At 39.6% G+C, this 15,317-nt stretch overlaps 1 protein-coding gene across 3 annotated transcripts; it reads left to right on the plus strand.

Annotated features, from left to right (window-relative positions):
* The first annotated feature begins 1,307 nt into the window (after window positions 1-1,307).
* On the plus strand, window positions 1,308-12,444 carry LOC105700419 (polyadenylate-binding protein-interacting protein 2B-like). Of its 3 annotated transcripts, none has more exons than XM_012426247.2 (3): window positions 1,308-1,458; window positions 11,005-11,217; window positions 11,440-11,840. In XM_012426247.2, exons 2-3 carry the CDS (start codon window positions 11,047-11,049, stop codon window positions 11,749-11,751), a joined length of 483 nt encoding a protein of 160 aa, XP_012281670.1. In that variant the 5' UTR covers window positions 1,308-1,458; window positions 11,005-11,046; the 3' UTR covers window positions 11,752-11,840. The 3 variants fall into 3 exon arrangements, with proteins under 3 accessions (XP_012281670.1, XP_012281672.1, XP_012281671.1); XM_012426249.1 differs by having other exon boundaries at window positions 1,442-1,546; window positions 11,440-12,444; XM_012426248.2 differs by lacking the exon at window positions 1,308-1,458 and adding an exon at window positions 1,554-1,709.
* Window positions 12,445-15,317: the final 2,873 nt, after the last annotated feature.

The raw sequence follows: 15,317 nt of genomic DNA on the forward strand, positions 1-15,317 counted from the left end.
TCGTCTCGAATTAACTGTGCCATCTAGTCGTAATGTTAACTCTTCGTTGTCCATGCCTTTTTCGGACACGTAATTTTATGATTTTGTATTTGTATTTAAAATGCAAATAAATAATTTAATTTCATTTGTTTTTGCCAATGTGGCTATTTCGACTTCCGCGTGTTGTTTAACTTTCTCGTAAGTTGATTCAGTTGATAGAACACGTATCATTCTCATCGATTCTTTTCTAATATTCTCATTTCTCTGGAAGTATTTAATTTCAAACGGAAATAGATTCAAAATCTATTTAAAATTGGAAATCCAAAATAGTTTATTGTTCTTATTTCAAATACGAAATAGAAATGGTGTTTTACGTTTTGGATACCTATTTCGAATGAAATCAATTCATAAGAGTTACTCTGATTTGCGTTTATAAAAAACTCGGATAAGAAAAGTCTTTCTTATGTTTACGGGTGCTCATTTACATGCTCATTTAATGATTTACAGGTGTCCATTTACTCGAGGAATACGAAGAATGGTGTAGAACGTAAATATATAAGAGGCATGAAATCACGATTTCGTTTCTATGTCCGATAGTTGATGCTTCGTAAATTTTCCGACGGTGTTTCACTGTATATATATTTAGAAACTATTTCTTTTAAGCTAAGATAATATTCTAACTTCGGTTCAGTGGATGGAACAATTGAATCGCTAAGAAACTTGTTAACATTTAATAGAACATGTTCTATTATATTCTTTATAAAATTCTGTAAATTATCATTTAACAAAAACTACGTTACGTGGGTCAGGGACGCTCCACAATAATACTAAAATAATTTTCATTAATTGCTTTTGTTTATAAATATTAATTTTCTTTAGGGAATCCATTCTGCCCCTCGAGCGATTCAAATTCCGCGCTGCTCCCGCCGCTGGTACGCTGTGCGACCGGAGAGAGCAGTGCGGACCTGGCGGAAACCATCGATGGAGTCCAGTGTACACCGCGCATGAATTAAGCCTGTGTCCACAAATTAATGTAACTGATGTTTAATTTGTCTACACCCGTTTCAATCTGCTGTAAACCGACTGCACTTCTGTTAACTTTAGTTATGGAACTGGGCCGTTAACATCGGTTAACTAGAGTTTAATTGGTTTAGAGCAAGCTTAACTTGTCTACACTTGTTTTAATCGTGGTAGAAGACAAGTTTAACCCTATTTAATCATATTTTAATTGTTTTTCAGGAAGTTGACCCTGGATGTAAACCATTTAAACTTCGGTTAACGCAAATTGTGGAATTGGGTCATAGTCAAAGTAGTAAACGTGCTTCTGTCCCCTGATGAAATGGCGGCGGCAGCAGGTGGCAGCACCATAAAGCATCGGCCCAACTACTAATTTATGGTTTGCGATACATATTTGACTTATTAACTGCGTAAATCGTGTTTTATACCTCAAAATCGTCTTGAAGGGATTTGTGGTAAAAGGTACGTGTGAATTTCCCTTTAAGTTTTTTTCTTTGAGCGAAGGTACAACTGGTGGTGTATGTGTGCAACGTATTTCTACTATTCAGTGGTAAGAATATTGTACTCCTTACTCTCTTCGTTCACTGTGGATCAGATTGCTTCCTCAATGATCTGTCAGGTAGTTTCACAACGTTTTGACGACTAACATGAATCGATAGGAAGCACCGTGACAAAATTGTCTGTTATCCTCATTTTTCGACGCTAAATTGAAGGTAATTACAATCCGCGAGTCAGCATCAAGGGGTTACAAACATCACTCAAATTCAATCCATATGTACGTTTTGGTACATTGAATTCAATGACTTTTGAACAGTTTTTTTTGCTACTTCAAGATAATATAGGACATTCAAAAGTTCCAAGGTTGAATTTTACCAGTGATTTATTCGTGCACTTTGGTTGCAGATTTGTCGGTAGCCCATATTACGAATTTAATATCGATGTTCAGATTGTAGTAGTTTCTAGATATATCGGAATGTTCCTAATTTACTTACAAACTTTGCTCCTGTGCAACTTTCTCATTTGTATTAGTTATTGATTTATATAAATAAAACTATGTTTATTTATATATATATACACACAAGGTGTTTCTGACAACCTTTGCTGACAAGAAATGTTTCACGAGGATCTTTATTTATTTCCGAAGAAGAATATCTCATGCAAACTTAAATCCGAATTGTAGTTTCAAAAGTACCGTAGTTTAAAGTTAACCAATTACGAAGCAGGTTTAGTTGCCAAACAGTGCTAGTTAAAGTGTTTCGTTACCTTTGTCACTGTTTACATACAGTCCTTTGTTGTTAACAAAAAAGTGCATAATTTGTGAGATTCTTGCATTTTATCATGATAGAAGAGAAACTGGATGCGAGCTGATAGAATCAGGGAAGTAACGATTAAAAAAAGGAATTAAATATTCATGTTGCATTCAAAATTGTATTTAGCATCATAAATCATAAGCAAGAAAAGCCTCAAATTAAACGATAAGTGAGCCGTAAAATAAAAAACAAATTTATTTCAAATTGAAATTTGAGTTTTACTTCAAGATGACAGGAGAAGTAAAATGTTTATACTGGCACTATTCAACGACTAATCCTGCTTGGTGAATGGTCAACTGTAAACTATTGTAGTTTTGGAACTACAATATGGATTCAGGTTTGCATTAGACATTCTTTTTCAGAATTAAATTCAGATATCCGAGATATCCTGAATATACATTTATATAGCTGATTTCATATCTTATTTATTTTTGAATGTGTTACTACCCTTTTAAGTAATATTAAGGAGATTCATTATTTCTTTAGGAGAAGATAAGATCTGTAACCCTTTAATGGTTAACTTTACTTTAATGTTTGAAATTATATTTTGAAAGTAAAGAGAAATATTGTTGTGTCTTAATGTTGCCTAACACATTGACTGGCAATTTTGCAAAGCTAGTCGTTTCGGCACGAGTTGATTCATGACGAGTCAACAACGTATTAATATAAGTTAATAGAAGTTAATATAAGTATATTTTAATGAACTAAGGTTATTGGAAAATGCTGTAAGAGTTCAAACATAGTTTCAATTAACATATGATATCTCGTTACTCTTCATCTAATAAATTATTAAAATAGCGTTCACTGCAGATTAAATGTTTATATGAAGGCTATGTACAATCTAAAATTCAGATTATATATAGACCTCTTGTCTTTATCGTTTCATGTTCTGATTATTACAATTTAATAACCTTAATATTTCAATATGAAATCTCACATGTGTTAGGACATTGATGCATAAAACTAAAATGTAGAGTATCTGTATTAAAATGATTTCAAATACATTATTCAATCTTTACTGCTTTATAATATTAGGGCAATAAATATCTATACTCATAATACTAATTTTTTTATCAATTTTATGTCTATGTTGGATACATTTAATTGTTCAAGTGTACAAAATAACAAGATATTAAAAAAGAGAAAAACTTTGATTTGGTTAGTGTACCTAAAATTTAATAAGATTATTGTTGGCGGCAAGAACAGTTTTTGGTTGACATTCCCTAGAGACATCTGCATGGATAAAACAAATTAACTCGGTAAGCATCGATATAAGAACGATTGTTTTAAAATTTAATTTGACAAAGTCTGCTATCAGAAAAGTTATTTGAGAGTAACATTTTTATTGGTAATTTGAGCTCTCATTAAATTGAATAAAAATGGAATTTGGTCTTACTGGTGAAAACTGACTAGCTAATACTATCAGGAAACTCGGTCGAGTTTCATGCCAAATACACACATTTGCATACGTATATTTCTTAAAGTAACCATTCCATAAGCTTTATATATACATGTATGTATGTATGTTTTTTTTAATAGCGATCAATAAAAAATAATCCTCAGGGTTCGCAACATTTGAGTCTGTTAACTGCATTCATTGTAAAAAAAAATGGCATGTATGTTCTAACAAGGAAATATGTCCAAGGGTCTGCTTCCAATATGATTCATTTTCAAATATATTATAGAATATTGAAAAATAAGGAACACATATTGTTTCCCAGCTGCCGCATTTCATATTAAGAGGGTGAAACCACCTGTCGCAGTTTTCAAATAAGTACTTGAGAAATAGAATTTTCACTGAAAGTGGCCAATTGAATTTGAGTAGAAACTCAATTCCAATTATAATTATGTTAGTATATGTTAGTCAAACATTAATTTGTTAAAAAGTACCACTCATTTCAAAAAGTTAACTGTTCCTATATGCTTAAAATACACATAAATTTATGTATTTTACATGATCGAAGATATATTTCCTTAATAATAATACTTCTAAAAACGTAGTATTAAAGGTACAAGTGTTTTAATTTATGAAAATAATTTTACATACATAGGGGTTGTACCACCTTAATTCTTTGCAGTAGGTATATTGAAAAATGATAAAGAACCTTGTTCTGAACTGTGTCATGTGGCGAACAGTAATGAGTTAGATATCAGTGTGTAGGTCTGCTCCGGTACATTCATAAAAAAAAGTTTAAGTCAATTCATCATATGCACTAAGATATACAGGGAGTCGAAAAATGAATTTAACACTCTGTAGGCTCGTCATCGGAGATATTGAATGTTTTAAAAATGTTTCCTGTATGTTCAGACAGTACTTCTATAGATCCGCCGAGGTGCCGACCATAACCTAAATACTATATTATGGTAGTTATACAGCAGTCCTAGCTTTGTTTTCGCAAGTATAGTAGTAAGCATGTATGGTATCCTTTCCTTCGGTATTTCTTTCAACCAATATGTAAATGTAATATTTAATTTTGTTGAGATACCTGGATTGTATCCTAGCTTTCAAAAACGAAGGGGTAACAATTATTAGCCCAGAGGAAGCAAAATCGATGGCTTGAACATCGTTATAAAGTTCATTTTTAAATCGTCCATCAGTGGCAACATTTTTACTGTAATATAATTTTGCTTAGTTTATTTGGTATCGTCCAACAGTTATTAAATAGAGATCCCGTTTTCATAGAATCGGGAATTTCAGTAGTTCTTCATTGATGCAATCAAATTGTTTCAATTTACAATTGAAATTAGTTTCTTTGACAATTGTTCCCAAGATATTCCACTGATTTATTTTAGTTATCATCATTTGTGAGATTTCCTGAGCACATGAAACGTTCGAGACAAGCTGTGCATTAAATACATGGTTTTTTCAAAAACTTGGAATTTTGCAAACTAGATCTCAAATTATTATAGTATACTTGACCTCCTATTTTATTCCCGCACAGACGACGTAATAACTTGGGAACCTGATATTATCGTTACACTTACCTTCCTCTATCAGGGTGTAACAGAAATGGTGCTCACGGTTTAGACAGCGCTCTCTCTGGCTAAACCAAGATGACCATTTTTATTATTCCCTGTATATTGATACATAAGTAAAAGCTGTTCGCTCATGGCCTAGAACTCACAGAAATCGGGACGAGGTCCTTTTGGATCTTTAGCTTTTAATGGAAGGTGAAATACTTTTAAAGAACTTTGAATTGGTTTTCGTTTGTTTGATATGAACGCCTTTACGGATTACAACGATTTTAGTCTCTAATGGAAGGGAAGAAATTAATTCATTGCATTCCCGTCCTTTTTCGCTCGGACGAACCAGCAACTTGAGACGATTTTCCGCATACTTGGTGAATTTCATATAGTTAACCTAAAATGACCACATACAAATTAACGCATAAAACTATTATATTTCAATATTTTATGTATTCTTACGTGTGAAAGAAGAAAATTTGTTAAATATTAAGGACTGTATTGTTGCTTTGTATGGTATTTTATAAGACAATCGCCAAGATGCATCCTCGGCCTGTTGGGGCTATTATTGCAGTAATATGTTGTTTGATGTCTTTCGTCGGGCTTGCAATCTTTCGTAACTCCTGTTAGAATGACATGTAGCTTTCCATTTGATCGAATTTCGTCGAAACTAGAGGTCAGAGTAGATGATGAGTTTGGCGGAAATCTCCTCCCAATTGGTCAATCAAAGTTCTTTCCAACCTGCAGATAACTAAGCGGCTGTTCGTTTCTCAGTTTTTTTTTTTTTTTTTTATTGAATATAAGAGTTAACTGAATTAATCTCTAAACCCCCCCAAAAAAAGCTTAAACCATAATTTCAAGGACTTTCTTAGAAAACAGTATGTCGAGGCATATTGGTCCTTTCGATTAACACTGTCCATATATTTTATATAGTTTATGATAACATTGGTTTTTTTGATAGTAACTTGATCACCACCTCGAAAAAACCTTTTTACGGGAGTTATTCTCGGATTATTCCAAGTGGTCAAAGATGTAACGATCCTTTTGTCTTTCCATGCTAGAACTAAAGTACTACATTTGCGGTATGTTACCGTGGATTTCTTGTGGCATTTTTTTTTTATTAGACATGGCAACTCCTTCCTATTTGTTAGGATCACCCCAGTTAAATTGCAAGGAGTATCATTCTACACTTCGTCAAATTATACAAACATATATATACACACACACACACACACACACACCTTGTTGCCGATCGGGTTTCCGCATCAAACCACATGGTGATCGAGAGTCACCTCTCGAGTGCAAAGGGTTAAGAACGAGACCTGCTAAGAATCTGGTGAAGTATGACGAAGGGAATATTGGGTGTTTAATGAAAAATGAAATGCTCGATTAAACGATGTTTAGCGTAAAAGAGGGTAGCGCTCAGTCGACGCCAATAAACTTGACAGACGTTACTGTGTTCTCTTGATTCGTGAATGTACACGAACCCCTAAAGACAAACTGCCTTATTTATGTTTTTCGTTTTCTTGAAATATCTAAACTCTTGTTATGTGGCGGCCGAGGGGTTTGCGAGGGAGGGGAAATATTTGGTTTTGCCTAAAGAGGTTTTACCTCGTACGTCTACGTAACGAATTAGATATTGTTGCGAGGAGATGGTCCTCTGGTGGGATTTATAGGAATGAGGAGCTGAAGAGGGCTCAATAAATGGAGGTTGTCAATAAGTTGACGAGGATGACTGTATTTGTCTCTTGTCAGGTGGAATTTCTACAAGTCTGAGGGATCCGTCGGGGTCCTCGAGTCTAATGCTTACGGTTACGATTTCGTTCCGCGTTGCGGAGCTTCGGGTAACGCCATAAAGCGGTCAGTGGCAGTAGGTCACTGGATGCTTAATATACTAACGTTGATGAGGTTCGCGTGATTTTAGGGCAATGCGAAATATTAAAATGTTTGTTCGAAGGTGTAAAAAGGACAATCTATCCGGTTATCCGAAGCTAGGCATGGAATTCGCGTAATCTTTGTTAGGATGAAAGATGAGGTTAAGATAGAGAATGAAAGTGACCCGAGCTTGCGAAAGGACCTGTACCTGGTTTAATCAGCGGTCAAATTCAGTGACGTCCTCCTTAGGTCGATCAATCGGATGACTGTGCGTGAACACTTTCCGCCCGTGACGTGCCCTAGGGTTGGAGGTCTTCTAGAAGCCTCCCGTCCAACGGATGTAGTAATGCCGCCGTCCCTTCCTGGCTTGATGCTCTTGAATCGCCGGAGTACCGAGCAGCCCAACTGTAGCTCGAGGTGTAGTTGATCCTCCGAGTTCGATGGTTTCGGTCTTAGACTCGCTAAGAACTGAGAACTGAGAACCAAAGACTCCAAACTCGCAGTTGATGATGATTATGAGTTGCGAGACTTGTTGTAAAGAGATTGATAAAAATGACGAAAATACGGGAAACAGAAGTAGGTTGTGTCTATATAAGAAATATTTTTCGTGTTAATTCATGTAAATAATGTTTACGTATTCAACATAAATTGCAATAACAAAAATATGTTTTGTAAAAACTGTTTACTGACTTTCAGTTGCGTAATTAATATTCCTTTGCTTCACCTGTAACAAAATAAATTGTTCACCAACTACCCTTTGTTTTCATAATATTTTAATATTTAACGTTTAATCAAAATAACTTATCTAATCTGATTTATGTCGGCCATTTCACTTCTCCTTGAAATATGATTAGATGTTATCTTATTTCCATTATATTATATCTTAAGAAACATAACCTCTTCTGTTACCGTCGGTCACCTTGCAATACGTTTGCATTTGACTGTCGCCTCGCGGTTAGGGAATAAATGGTGTGGATATGAGATAAGGGGAAGGTGCTCCCGCGCGGGACATCTTGTAGAGAGAACGGCACCGTCGCGCCGTGTCCTGACCGACGTGCGTACTGACAGAGACAACCATATACGTTGCGTCGGGATTTTCTACTCCCTGCTCGTAAAATCGTCCTTTACCTGGGGGTAGTTAAAGAAAGGAGTCGAGCCCGATATTTGGCCCTTCCGGTATGCCCGATTTATTTTTCGGAGCGCCAGGCGCGCGCGGGCTTCCGGGGCCCGGCAGTACAAGCGCGCAGACCCGGCCCGTAGATTAGGGCCAACCTGGGTGTAACCGACCGGCTACTCAGCTCCGCGAGGACCTCACGCCCTTCGCGGCACGGTAGAGCTGGGGGGGGGTTCGTTACGGTTCCCAGAGGAGCGAGGGGGAGTCAGTTCGGAGTCCGGGACAAGAATTAAAGGTTTAAAAGAGAACAACCTCGTATGCGAAAAATCTCGCCGGGATTGTCTTTATTTCGGGCCTTCCACGATCTTGGCGTACAGGTGCGTCCGCGGAACACGCTTACTAGACTAGGGGACCTTGTCGCACTGGACAGGGTAGCAACTGGATAATAAAAACGCAAGGAGAACGCGCCGGGGTTGGTAACCCCCCGGTGGGGGCCCACAGGGGCACAACGCCCGGTCAGGAGAACCTAATCTGCCTCTCAGGGTTTCGAAAAGGGCCCGGCGTCCGGTAACTGCGCAGCGGTACGAGACGGTATGGCCCCTACGCCCTCGCGCGCCCGGGCCGCGGAAATTTCCCCAAACACTACCGCCGGGAAGAACATGCCAATTACGAAAACCGTGAGGGGCGCGCGAGAAACTTCTCCCGACACTTTCCGGATTGAACGCGGAACGCCACCCGACGGGGATCGCCACCGCCCTTCGCTAAGGGGCGGGGACAAGCTTGAACACTGCAGAAGGGCCCTCGGCGGCACGGGCACGAAACGGCGGTATTCTATCTTGATTCGGTGATCTAAATTCGGGGCGCATTCCCCCCGAAAGCGGGACGTTCGCTAACGGAAACAAGTTATTGCGACCAAGGACGAATTCGGAACCCCGGCTCATGGAGCGGACAATATGGCGGTATAGAGGCCCCCCTGGGCAGGTTCGGCTCACCGCTACAGTTTGCATTCGACTACGGGTTGGGAAGCGGCAGCGCGGCTGCTTCGGACGACAAGACGCCCTTCGCGACGGGAACGATGATGCTGCCGCGGACGGGAGTGCGGGATCCCAGCTGTTCCCGGTGCGGTGGTCCCTCTGGCAATTAGGATCCCGCCGGAAGATCTCTCGTCCAGTGCTGTCGTTTTCCTGGCGGACCCTCCGGAACTTCTTGGTGGGCGCTGGCCTGCCATTTAGCCTTGCCTAAATAGGTCCCTAGGCCGCCTAAGTAGGGCGGCCGCCGATGGATGGCAGCAGGGCCCTATAATTCGGGGCCCCGCGCATGTTCCGCGAGCTTGGAAGAATCAAAAGTCGCGGGTCGCTGCGCGCCGATGCGCGTCACACCTGCGCACGGCTATGAGACCTTCGCATTTTTACCATGGTTTATTGTACAATTAAAACTTAGCCTAGTGATCGCCAGAGGGCCCTTCCTCACTCCGGCATCGGTAACCTCCCCAGTGACGGGCTAAGAGTTTACCACGTCACAATTTATAGGTTGGCGAGGGCGTGGTTGGTATTGTTTATGACAATGGCGGTAGTGCGAGCCGTTCCACGGAACGACAGAAGAGAAGAGGTTGGATTTTTAACGCGTGTACGGACCGAAAGGGATTTTTCTAATGGTTTTGTGTTTCGTCCCGAATATGGCTGTGAACTCTTCAGTAAAGCAAGCCGGGTAAACCCTGCCTTAGATACAAAAAATTCTATCTTAGGTGTGAACGGGATCCGAACCCGAGACTCTTTGGGTAGGCGGTATGCGCATAATTGCTGGGCAAATTGAGGCCCATGAAGATGTGGCACTTTGGATATATTTGTGTTATAGGGTGCCGTCACAATATGTGCTCCATTAGCGGCATTATTTGTTTAAAAAAGGTAACGTAGGTGCGATGATGACGTATTTGAATGAAACGCGGTTGTATACAGGTTATCGCAAATAATCTTTAACATCTCTATAGCCAATAATTCAGACTATATAAAATTGGTATAAATACAATCAGCGGAATGTCCTGAAGAAAAATTACGCATTACGTATTGGTTTCCGAGCAGAATATGTAACACTTGAGGGAAAATAGTTCAGGCACATAAGAAAGGTATATGGCTCATAAGACGCGCACAGTGGAGGAGCTGCTTCTAGGAAAAGAGTCCTATTGGGTCGGCCTGTACTCAGCGCGAGACTCGACCGGGTCTCGTGGTTCATGTCAATGTTATACAGGGTATAACAAAAATGGTGGACACGATTTATACAGCGCCATCCTTGTTGAAAAAGGAGTCGAAAAGTCCAGTACTATTCCTTCCTACAGTGCATAATTTTTCTGTAATAACTACCTGAAGCACAGCCATTCAATCGCGTTCCTCCACGGAACAGATAGCGGAGAGGACGCCGATAAGGCTGTTACGCCGCAGACAGCCGAACACTGCCGAACACTGCCGAACACTGCCGAACACAGCCGAACACAGCCGTGCCGACGTCCTCTTCGCTTTGCGTTCCGTTGGGCGATGCGATGGATTGACTGTGCTTCAAATAATTATTACAGGAAAATTATGCACCGTAGGGGAAAATAGTACTGGATTTTTCGACTCCTTTTTCAATAAGAATAGCGTTGTATAAACCGTGTCCACCATTTATGTAATACCCTGTATATGTAATGTGAAAGTCATGCATTTTAAGCTTTAAGTAAATGATTATTCATTTTAATTTTCTGATTTTCCACAGGAGTAATCTGAAAACTGTCCCAGGATTGAGACCAAAATTGATATGAAAATGAAGATCCCTAACAGTGGATCAGGTAATGGATATTACGGTCATGAAAATGGAGTAATTTCGTATCTCGATAATGTGGAAGCAGACACCGATGTCCAAGCTGCTGGGGATAATGATTTTTCAGAATACATGTGGATGGAAAATGAGGAGGAATTTGATAAACAGGTACATGTTAGCCAAATAATGGATAAATGATGTAATATAAAAATAATAACTTTGTAAGTTTATTTCAAAGAAACTTTTTACTTTTTGACCTTGAGAAATGGCTCTTAGTCTCTACTCAAATGACAAAAGCATCGAATGCAAAGAAGTAATTAATATGAAGGCACGATGATAATAAAGATGCTTTTACAATAAAAAAAAAAAAATGATATCTTTTCTCTGAAGGTTCTCCAACAGCTTGAAGAGGAAGAGCTAATGGAAGAGTGTTTAGAAGCAATGCTAGAAGAAGAAAGGCAACACCAGAGAAATCAAACATCAACTGCTTGGTCGACGGCTACAACTGCTACTGACAGTAATGGTACTGACCTTTGCCAACAACTGGGAGGCCTTCAAGTACATGACGATATTGCTAAGCAGGTAATATTATTAATTAGACTAGCAGTAACCAGTATTAGACTACAGTGGTTCATGGTCATTATTCCTTGGTCAAGTGGCCAAAATCATATGCTACATTACAATTTGTCATTTATGACATGAAAATGAGTCATCACCTTGTGGCCTTTATGAACTTGATAAAAATCAGTATGCTGTTGAAAGGTGGGTGAAATAATACTTTTAAATCTTAATGTATACATGTTTATTTGACGTTTTGATGGTCCGATATAGAGTTTCATTGCGAATGTAAATTCGAGATTTAAGATTTCATACAAATCAATCTATAATAAACACGCAGTTAACATGCACTAATTAATTGTACAGGGTATAACAGAATTAGTGGTCACTATTTACGTACAGTTATCTTTGTTGAAAATGGAATTAAAAAGTCTTGTATAATTTTGTTCCTATGGTGCATAGTTTTGCCATTCATTCATTAAAAATACTCAGTCAGGCGCGTCGATTAGCGGAACGCGAATCGGAGAGCACGTCGTGAGTTGTTTTGCACCTACGCCACAAACATTTTCAATTCATTAATAAAATGTAAACTGCATTGTAAGAAAAAAAATTGTACAGGTCTTTTTGACTCTATTTTCAATAAGGATAACGATGTGTAAACCAGGTCGCTACGAATTCTGTTACATGCTGTCTAATAAAAATTCAAGGCTTGTCATAATACAGAGAATTTTCACAGGAATAACAAATCGCTATGACATTCTGAATGTAAAATGTATTATTTTATACTTTGTATGTGTTCAAATGTTTGAATCAAAATAATTGTAAATATTTGAATAAGAACAATTTCTTATTTACTGTAACTAGTAAGCAATGAGTGTATTTACAAGTGCTACCATGTAACAGTTTTATAACTACTGATGTTAAATCTCGTATAAACGTTGTTTTACTCCGGTTTTACTCGTAACAATGGTGTAAACCAGCGTTTATACGATGCTTAACATCAGTAGCTATAACATTGGTTATAAAACCGGTGTAAGGTAACACGTGTAAATGCAGTAGATAATTGCAATGTTTACACACTAATTATTGGAATATCGAGGTGATGAGAATATCGTGCTCGATAACGTGAACACTCACGTTCAACGGCTGACGCGTCTTTGCCGACCACGTCTGGGAACGACTTCTTGAGACTACAATCCTAGATGGCGCGCGCGATTTCCCGTACGAGAATGAAAACGGCATCCTTGAGCCTATTCCGCATGCGACGATGTGGGTAGCACCGCACTCGAAATTGATAATCGCACATAAACATCCTTAGGATACGCCTACTTTTTCTTAACAGTATGGGTATATAAAATTATGAATTGTCGTGTAGTTACGAAAATGAAATAATCGGGAAGAAAAGTTTAATCGAATGCGTAATTTCACAAGTTTCTTGAGAAACTCGACCGAACACGGGTAAATGGAATGACTAATTCAGTTATTATAATGTTATAAGAGCTTCGATTAAATTATGTTTTCGGAAGAATGCTGATAATATAATATCAAACTATAAATGCTGACATTTGAATGTCGGTTATGGGGACAATGAAGTAATAATTGAGTGTATAGTAGTAATGAATGTAGTAATGAGTGTAATCGTATGTAGTTTTGGTCCGTGCCTATGCACCGAAAAACTGCATCCTTTGAGGGTTCGAACCTCGTGACGCCTGAGACCGAAATTAATTTAAATTCTAATATATGAAAGAAAAAGAGACTGGCGGGAGAGCGAGGGATCAGCCGAGCGCGTCAATATTCCGGATTTCGGGGGGCCTGTCCGCGAGAGCCGGTTCGATCGAGTTTTTCTAAGGCTCTAAGCGCTCCGGTGTCGTCCGGTCTACAGTAGAATTTGGCGATTTAAATTTCTGGGAAGGTTTTGGAGTTTCCGGCCTCTTTAATTTAATTAGCTGCTGGCCTAATTGGCTTAAGGGGGTTTTCCCTGACTCACGTGCTCTGACCGGGAGAGGAAAGGAAAAGGAAATGATTCTCAGTGAGAACGACTTATTCCATCAACGGTGCGTTCTATTTGTTCATCATCGAATCGACAAAGGAATATGGAAACATGTGAAGTAAAGGTTATTTGGATAATGTGGTTTGGGGTAGGATTCAAATCGGACTTAATAACCGTCCTCGCGTGTCTCCGCGTTTTCCTTTCCTCACGTCTCGAATTCTTACCGACACGTTTGATTTGAAACTCGGCCGCTGGTATGATCGATATACAGAGTTGTTAATTTACAACTGAGATGAGAAATTGGGATCTAATTCGGGTGGCTGGACAGCCTTACTTGAAATAATCTTCTCTAATCAATTTGGGCTCGCGGACTAAAATCAACCGCGGGTTTATGTGGCTTCCGGAGTTATCTCCTCAGGGTTTTAGTACCGCTTAAACTATGTTATCCAGCCGCGGATATTGGCTGGGTTAAGGTTTTGTGGAATAGGCACTCCGATTTCAATCGCAACGTGCGATTTGGAGGACACGAAGGTAGAATTTTTGTGTAAGATTTTCGTGAACTAGGATGTGGGTGTGGTCGCTATGCCAGGCCCACTGGAACACGGGATCTGAAAATAATTATATTAAAACTCATTCGTTTTTGTCGAGATGTTTTGTCCGCACTCGAATCGTGAGCGGCAATGCTCGGTCATCGAGTTTGAACAGACCTCTACCGAACTTCTTCGTTTAGATGACTGTTCGGCTCGGTCATCGAGGAACGAGCAGTCTCCCAACGAAGTTATTTCCGCGGTTTTCGAGAACTCCAAAACGAAACTGATTCCAAGCGCAATTGTGCTTCTTCGCGTCGCGGACGATATAAAAGAGGATCGTCATTGATCGTTTCACGATCGATATCCAAGAGTAAGACTGCTCTCTCGCGAGCCGCGCTTTCCTCTCCTGAGGACTCCCTACTCTTACGCCATTCTAATTACCCATGTCCTACGTATGTCGGTGTTACGTGGCGGCCGAGTGACTAGCGAGGCCGGGGGAATTTTGCAGATTCCTCCGAGCGGTATACTGTTTGTAGAGAAATTAACTCGTACGCACGCGTAACCAGGTTATTATTTGAGAGATATGGAGAGGATAACCTGATCGACTAGGTCAACCTCTTTGTTGGGATCGATAGGTTATTTGGTCCTCAAAGGGTGTTGGAAAGTTGCAGTGAGGGCACAGGAGAGTTTTAAGGTTTCGTGAGAATCAAGTCGTCGTTTTATATTGAATGAAGCAGTTATATTTATAATGCCAGGGGTACAATGTCCATGGGGGTAAGGTGCGCAAAAGATATACTGTGCTAAGCGGATCGTCGCGAGACGAGACAAAGACGTTGGAGGCCGCGCGCTACCGGCTTGCGGAAGTGTAACGATATGTCCGCGTATCAATTGCGGAATGCTAACGCGAGATTCTTTGCTTGCAAGGTGTGCTTTGCCTTACACAGCAAGGGCGGCTAATGAGTTACGATTTATACTTGAGAAGTTAGAATTTGGTAGTCGTTACCGGAAAGTGAATACCGAATTCTGTTGCGGGTTAGTTATTTGGAATAGGGTTCGAAATAGAGTGATGAAAGAGTGGAGCTGTTAGAAGAGGACCTGTACCTTGGCTTCGCAGAGGCCTTTACTTCCGGTGACGTCTCTCCTACGTCCTGCCGGTTGCGATGTACTGCACGTGAACGCCTTCAAACCGG

The sequence above is a fragment of the Orussus abietinus genome, unplaced genomic scaffold (genome assembly GCF_000612105.2).
Source record: "Orussus abietinus isolate OABI.00-Male unplaced genomic scaffold, Oabi_2.0 scaffold367, whole genome shotgun sequence".
NCBI classification, from domain to species: domain Eukaryota; kingdom Metazoa; phylum Arthropoda; class Insecta; order Hymenoptera; family Orussidae; genus Orussus; species Orussus abietinus.